The sequence below is a fragment of the Hemibagrus wyckioides genome, linkage group LG21 (genome assembly GCF_019097595.1).
Source record: "Hemibagrus wyckioides isolate EC202008001 linkage group LG21, SWU_Hwy_1.0, whole genome shotgun sequence".
NCBI classification, from domain to species: domain Eukaryota; kingdom Metazoa; phylum Chordata; class Actinopteri; order Siluriformes; family Bagridae; genus Hemibagrus; species Hemibagrus wyckioides.
The window spans coordinates 19,114,671-19,122,270 of record NC_080730.1 but is presented as its reverse complement, the minus strand read 5'-3'; the positions used below and the strand labels follow the sequence as shown (position 1 = coordinate 19,122,270).

Below are 7,600 nucleotides of genomic sequence, written 5' to 3'. Positions count from 1 at the left end.
GTTGCACAGGTGGCATCCTATCACAGTTCCACGCTGGAATTCACTGAGCTCCTGAGAGCGACCCATTCTTTCACAAATGTTTGTAAAAACAGTCTGCATGCCTAGGTGCTTGATTTTATACACCTGTGGCCATGGAAGTGATTGGAACACCTGATTCTGATTATTTGGATGGGTGAGCGAATACTTTTGGCAATATAGTGTATATATATATATAATATTGTGTTGATCCCCCTTTTGCTGCCAAAACAGCCCTGACCCATCAGGGCATGGACTCCACTAGATCCGTGAAGGTGTGCTGTGGGATCTGGCACCAAGATGTTAACAGCAGATCCTTTAAGTCATGTAATTTGTGAGGTGGGGTCTCCATGGATCGGACTTGTTTGTTTCCCACAGATGGTCAATTGTTGTGCTCATCAAAGCATTCCTGAACCATTTCTGCATTGTGGCGCGGCGCTTTATCCTGCTGAAAAAGGCCACAGCCATCAGGGAATACCGTTTCCATGAAAGGGTGTACATGGTCTGCAACAATGCTTAGGTAGGTAGGAGCTCGTCTGTTGGATCGGATCACACGGGCCAGCCTTCACTCCCCATGTGCATCAACGAGCCTTGACCTTCCTTCCTTGGACCACTTTTGATAGATACTGACCACTGCAGACCGGGAACACCCCACAAGAGCTGCAGTTCTGGAGATGCTCTGATCCAGTGGTCTATCCATCACAATTTGACCCTTCGTCAAACTCGAGAGAATTTTTTATTTTTAATTATAAAGTGACTATAAAAAAAAGCACATCAGCCGGAACGCTGAAATGACCAACAGTGACCACGAGCTACTGAGGAAACTCAAGCATGATCTACAGGAATGTACAGGATGTTGATTAACCTCTGGTAGGAAAGTATTATTATTATTCAAACAAAACAAAAAGTGGCCTGCTCTGAGACGTAATTAAAATGGAAATAAATAAACAAATAAATAAGTAATTCAGTAATTCAGAGTAATTCAGTAACTACAAAACAGAAATACAGTAAAATACTGAGACCCACTGAATAAAACTCATCATAAGGACTAGATAAATAAGGGCTCCGTACAGCACAGAAATCTAAATCACATAAATCTGAAAATAACATGCACCAGTTGTGGCCACCGGCTAACAGAGGCAGTGGACGAGAGCTGGCGTGGACACCACGACATCTGCTTTCTCATCAGAGACGTAACCCACTTCCGACATGACAGGCTGCCGTTTCTATTTCTGCCGCTGTCGATCTCGCCGTTCCCCTCGCACGTCTCACCCATCTGATCCGTCTGACGGCTTTGAAGCCTCCCTTCACGTCGAGAGCCTCTTGATTAGACGTGATTAGATTGTGGGAGGCCTTGATTAGGAGACGGCTGGATCGCCGATGGCTGGAAGCGTCGGCACTGGAGGACGTCGGGAGGCTCCAGCTCCGCAATCAGCAGGAGGCAAGGAGGAAATTCTAACCGGTTAAAATGTTAAATTAACTGAAGACTTCAACCTGGTGAAAACTGCTAATTTAAAGGGGCAGTGTGTCATTTTAAAAGCCCCCCCTAGTGCCTGTTATGTGAACTCCGCTTGACCAGATCACTTCAGTTAAAACACAAACCCTCATCTAGTGAAGAGGACAGAGAGAAGCAGCACTGATTAGTGCAGAGCTGCGGGATTCATTTCAGGGCCAGAAAAAAAATCTCAACAGAAGCCTGAAACAAAAACAAAGCTAAAGATTTCCTACCACTGCATGCCAGTAATAAACATATCATATACAATCAGGCTTCTTTGAAATGATATGATTATTAAAGAAGCACTTTTCGAAATAACAGACTGACTCTTTAATCTGAATTCAATAGACAACAATTACACTGACCCAATTTTTTTTTTTTTTTTTAACTCACAAGAGGACAAATAGAGAAAGTGGCACTAGGTGTTTGACATTTTTTTGCACACAGATGTAATGTAGGCCATCCCAACGCCACTGTGCCCTCAGTGCTCTTGACACATTGTCCCATATAGACATACAGCCACTGCTGCTTTAAATACGCTCACAGCGTGCGGCGTAGTGCACGGGGCTTATGGGCCGCTCTGCCGAAATAAACCACTGGCCCAGTTTCCAAGAAGGAAACGGGGGCGAATTAAAAAATATAAATAAATAAACGCAGTAACCCCAACAGACATCATTTGGGATGTTTGTTTTGAAACAGTGAGAGACTTTCGACCTGTTTATAAAGCAGCAGAAGACTTGTGGGAGAATCCAGAAATAGACTCTAATGTTCTGGTCAGTTTGATGTACGTTTCTGTTACACTTACGTTAGCACATGTGATTAAAGGGCCGGTTGAGGGAAAATAAATTCTACATCAGCAAGGACACTGCTTTAACTAGCGAAACATTAAGGCTAACATTGTTAGCAGCGCTGGTAGAGCCACCAGTTTAGTATCTAAATCACTGTTTTGAAGATGTCTTAGGTGTTTGATACTTTTTTTATAAGAAACGTCACACACTCGCCATCACACGTTAAAAACCCGTGTAAGGTGCGTGTACGTCACGAAGCAGGTATGGAAGGAGTCTCCAGTGTCAGGGCTTGTTAAGAGTCAGAGGTAAAGATTTGGAAACGTGACGAGTGTCTTATTAACATCAACAGAAAGAAAAAAGAGGGAGAGGCTGGTGAGGGAGCGACGGTGAGAACAGGAACTTGTTTTATGGGCATTAAATGTGATTATAAATGGATGGCTCTTTCACTAATAGTTTATTTTATAAAAAGGTTAGCTGTGGTGTAAGAGGAATAAAACAGTTGCTGTTACGGGAAAATAATCAACTGAAACTCTCATATAACCCTGAAACCCTAAACATGTGAAAATATCTCAGTATCTGTACGTTTGTGTTCCTGCACGCTTCTGTTTTGACAAGATTTACTGCAAATCTAGCAGCAACTTCAACACTTTCTATTTTCTGCAACCGGATATTATGATCCACACTGCGACCTGAGGTCATGACCCCAAAGTCTAGCCTGCTCCCTGACGGACAGCGGGTGGAGAAGCAGCTCCACGGAGCCATGAATCAGTCCGGCCTAAATGGAACGATGACGATGGCAGGCTCTGGGGGCAACGTGATGGTTAAGCTGAAGGTCGCTCCATCAGCAGCGCAGGATTTCTGCTTTCACCGGCCAACAATCGCTGTGAAGCACTGCCCACACTCACCGTCCAATCGATATCGCACATTCTGTTGCCATAGAGACTCGGGAGACTTGCTTACTCACTCGACGCAATGAGTCATGAGACACAAGTCAAATTTCAGAGAGTCTAATCACAGACAAGTCAGTAAGGCTTCTCCTCCGGTCTGATCCGAGGAGATAAGGTTCCTCCTGCACTGGTGAGGAAACGCCAGCGTGCACAACGCCGCCCTGCAACCCCGAAGCGGCTTTCTCGTGTGTCGTAACGTGTCAGGAAGTTACAGAACAGCTGTGAGACACAAAAAACTATTTTCACAAGAATTCAAAAGCGGACCTGCAGCTCAACACCACGTGAACCTGCAGCCACACTCGATTGAATTCCTCACGAAAATCACCTCTGGGAGACCGAAAGGCCCTGGCGGGCCGGGCCGAGACCGCACACACTCATTTTCTGAGGAAGCGGTTTAACAGACATCAGAGAGGAAGAGAAGCACAGTTAATAGACACTGAGCACAATGGCACTGACAAAAGCAGCTGCCGAGAAAAAAAAGCCCTTAATAAAAGTCCATTAACGGCAGCCGCAAAGGAAGAGAAAAATATCTTGGAGAAAAATCATAAGTGAACGGCCTAAAGCATGGAAAAAAGATGATTGAATGTGTACAAAATAAAGCAGTTATGGCACCCCTGACTCATACTGGGCTTCATGATGATCACCATTAAGATGATCTCATAGTAAAGACTCAGTGTGTTGATATTCTCTCATTCACCAGATAGAAAGGAATGAGGAGTCTCTCTGCTCAGCTCTATTAAAAAATTCCTCCTTTATGCCACATGTAGTCAATTAAAAGGTCAGTCTCAGGTAAAAAATCCTGATCTCGCAGTTTCTCCGAAGTCTCAGTGAAATAAACCTCGCTGAAGCCGAATATTGTGACGTTATAGAGGCGGCCATCTTGGACGAACCAGGAGAGGATGGGATCCCTTTTTGTGTCTGGTTCGTCCTCGGGGAATTCTTTTCCGTCATCACATCTGGCTTCCTCATCAAACAACATGAACTGAACAACCAGAGCTTAAAGGCAAACCTGACCCATCGGACCTCGTCTTATCAGACAAATCTGACCTCATATTTAATTATAATATTATTATATTTATCTTGCTACATTAAACCCAAGCTCCAGTGCAAAGCTAAACAAGCTTCGAGACTGCAGTCACATTCTGGCTGATTGCCGTTTGGAGTTTATTTTATCCTAGGACTTTAGGAGTAACCAGTGGATCCAGATTAAATCGCACGCGTCAGAGTGAGTGAGTGAATAACGAGCGGGGAGTTAAGGTGAAGTTGCAGAGTTGTGATCAACATGCTGGATGTTACTGTAGATTATTTACTCCGCAGGCAGACAGATCAGATCGGCTCTCTCACGTCGACGGGCCTCGTGTTCCGGTCTGGTTTCTGGAGCCCTGTTCTGTATCTCAGGGTCTCTGGGCTAATTAACCCAGATGAGGATATTAATATCGCTGTAGAGATGAAGGCGGGTCCCGGCTAGAAGTGGGGCAGAGACGTGGAGGAGAGAGAGAGAGAGAGGAGATTTAAGAATGAAGTGGGTCGCTCCGGCCCCCTCCTCTGTGTGGCGCTGGGGAGAGAGCGCCGTTTCTATATCCAAACACCCAGAGGCTCTTTTTAATTGCTTATTACCCCTGAGCTTTGGCTCCAGTAGAAAGTTCTGTTAAAGAGGAAGACGTTGGTTCTGAAACTCGCTCCAAAGACGGACACGCACAGTGAGGGAGGAAACCTGGACCGGTGTTTGCGACACAGAACATAAGTGGGATGGAACAAGTGGTCCAGTTCAACATCAACACATTACACTTCATGTATTGTGTGTAATCGGCTTCAGCTCTGTGATGTCACACGGACACCAAAATATCCCTTTGGGATGAATAAATTATCTATCTATCTATCTATCTATCTATCTATCTATCTATCTATCTATCTATCTATCTATCTATCATGTGAGGGACTGAGATCTATAAATATGAAAGAGTCTTCACCACGTATCTCAAGACTATAGTGGGTATTGAGAGCACTGAAGCGTTTTCCTGAATTGATATTTGGTAATAAAGCTAAAACTGGTGCTTAACATGTTAGAATTCCAGAATTTTCTAACAGATTTCCAGTTCAGGAACCAGTTGGGAATCCTGAATCTATACTGCCAATTCAAGAACCAGGTGACTATTTGAAAATTTCCAAAATCTATTTTTTTTTTCCAAAAGCTAAATTAGCAATTTAGGAAGTCGTCAGGATTTCTGAACTTTCCAGAAAGCTACATTACCAGCTGGGAAATAGGAATTTCCAGAAACTTCATGTGTAGACCAATAAGAAGAGAGTCTTCCACAGTTAAAGGCATTAATGTGTGTAATACCAGGATTTTATTCTATGCACGTCTATGAAACCTTCGCCATCATTTTCGAACTTAATCAATCTAGAGGAAACCCACAGACACGAGGAGAACATGACATCATCCACACAGTAACCTGAGTTTATGTTCGAACCGGAGACCGTGCTGTCACAGAGGTGTCAGCGTTACCCTCAGGTCTCCGAGATATTATTTAATAATGACTGTCTCTGTAAGACGCTGTCAGATTGATGTCAGCTGCCATACTGTGTGTGTGTGTGTGTGTGTTCACAACGATGACATAAATGGTGTTAACACACTATAAACGCATTATAAAATAACCTACAGAATCATTTCTCTCCTTTAATCTCAGCGCAGGACTGAAAAGTCTAAAGGTAAAAAGCCAGAGCAGTTCTGTGCGCCACACAGACACACTTTCCTCTGGAGATCTTCACCAGAAGCGTCAGTTCTCGGCGCACGTCCTCCCGAGTAATCGAAGGTGAGTTCCTCACCCGGCTCTATGTCTCGGCTGGAGAACAGGGCCAGTCTGGGCACGAGGGAGTGCACGCGCACGGGCACCATGGTCAGGTTGGGCTGGCAGGAGTGGTTCAGAAAGCGGCCCACATTGCCCACGGCGACCGGATCCACAAACGTCACACCTAGCCTCAGCGAGCCGCCGTGTTCCTGCACGGCGATGATGTAATTCTTATCCTCGGGAGTCTGGGACAGCTGCCTCCGCTGTGCCTCCTCAAACCCGATCACCTCCCCGGCGTACTCGCACACAAAACTGCCACGTTTGATGGCATCCAGGGTCACGACCCCCCAGCCACGGTTCTCGGTTCGGAAAACACAGAGGCGGGTTTGCAGGCCGTTCTGGACCACACGGGACCGACAGGACTCGCCACACGCACACAGGGCATTACATTCAAACACAGGCTGGCTGTAAGAGGCAGCCGACTCCTCTCGCTGCTCCAGTAAACCTCCCTCGGTGTACACCAGGCCAAAACGCAGGCATGGGCAGCTGAGCGGCTCACAGGACAGCGAGTGACATGAACAGCCTGGCAGGGTCACTTCACTCGGGTCAACATCACAGCCCACACCCTGAATGTTCTCTGGAGTGTACTGAAGCACACAAACACATACACAGTGTTAAAAATTTGTAGAAAGAAAATAAATAAATAAATAAATAAATGATACCTGCTGTTTTCAGTGTTTGATACAATTTTAATAATAATAACAAACTATTAATTGAGCGCATCGTAAGAATTATTTATTAAAGAAAATAAATAAGTTTTTAAAATACAAATCTTACACAAATAAATAATCATAAGCAGTAAGCAGGGCCATGCAGGTCAGCGTGAGTCTCTGCTGCCATCTAGTGGCCTTAAACAGACACTGCAGCATAGAGCATGCTTAAACACGCGAGAAAATGCTAAACAAAATCAAATAAAAGCTCGTTATATATTAACATTATAAATAAACAAAGAGGGACGAGAATATACCTGGAAGTTGGGAAAACTGTCATCACTCGCACCTTTTTCCACGCAAACCGGGACATTTTCCTGAGCGTTGCTGATGTCCCCTCCGTATAAACCAATCATTATTATTTATACAAACACGTTAGAGGAAACTTTCCTTATACACAGAGCGGAGCCTTGGCTCTAAAACCATTTCCGTGTTAATAATTATAATAAAATTAAAATGTAAAATGTTCTGTGACTCTCAATATCAACACACACCGCGAACAGGAAACAGGAAGTAACTGTGCTTCTAAACCACAACAAATACAAACCTAAAGTCCCATCGCAAACCGGAAATCAAACTCTGTGCACGTGCAGCTTATTATTAAACACAAACATGGTCTGAAAGGGAAATTGCTCAAATATTTGATTAATTTTGTGTCCACATGTGAACGCAGAGGGTAGAATATCCAGTGGACATCTGACATAAAATAATTAATAACTGACTAACGAGCAAGGAATAAAACACCTGGGAGTGCAGTTTTAGGATAGGGTTAGAGGAGACTTTGACTTTTAAATTT

General features: G+C 44.3%; 1 protein-coding gene across 1 annotated transcript; it reads right to left on the bottom strand.

The window, feature by feature from the left end:
* Window positions 1-1,070: 1,070 nt before the first annotated feature.
* setmar (SET domain and mariner transposase fusion gene) lies at window positions 1,071-7,310 on the bottom strand. The gene is made up of 2 exons (XM_058372948.1): window positions 7,062-7,310; window positions 1,071-6,681 (listed from the first exon to the last, which is right to left on the bottom strand). The coding sequence occupies exons 1-2, from the start codon at window positions 7,158-7,160 to the stop codon at window positions 5,929-5,931; spliced, it is 852 nt and encodes a 283-aa protein (XP_058228931.1). The 5' UTR covers window positions 7,161-7,310; the 3' UTR covers window positions 1,071-5,928.
* Between the last annotated feature and the right edge of the window lie 290 nt (window positions 7,311-7,600).

Bases quoted from the DNA above. Each gene is read 5' to 3' on its own strand.
- setmar (XM_058372948.1), bottom strand. From the start codon at position 7,160: ATGATTGGTTTATACGGAGGGGACATCAGCAACGCTCAGGAAAATGTC. The intron at 6,682-7,061 runs GTATATTCTCGT...TGTGTGCTTCAG, and splicing joins ACAGTTTTCCCAACTTCCAG to TACACTCCAGAGAACATTCA.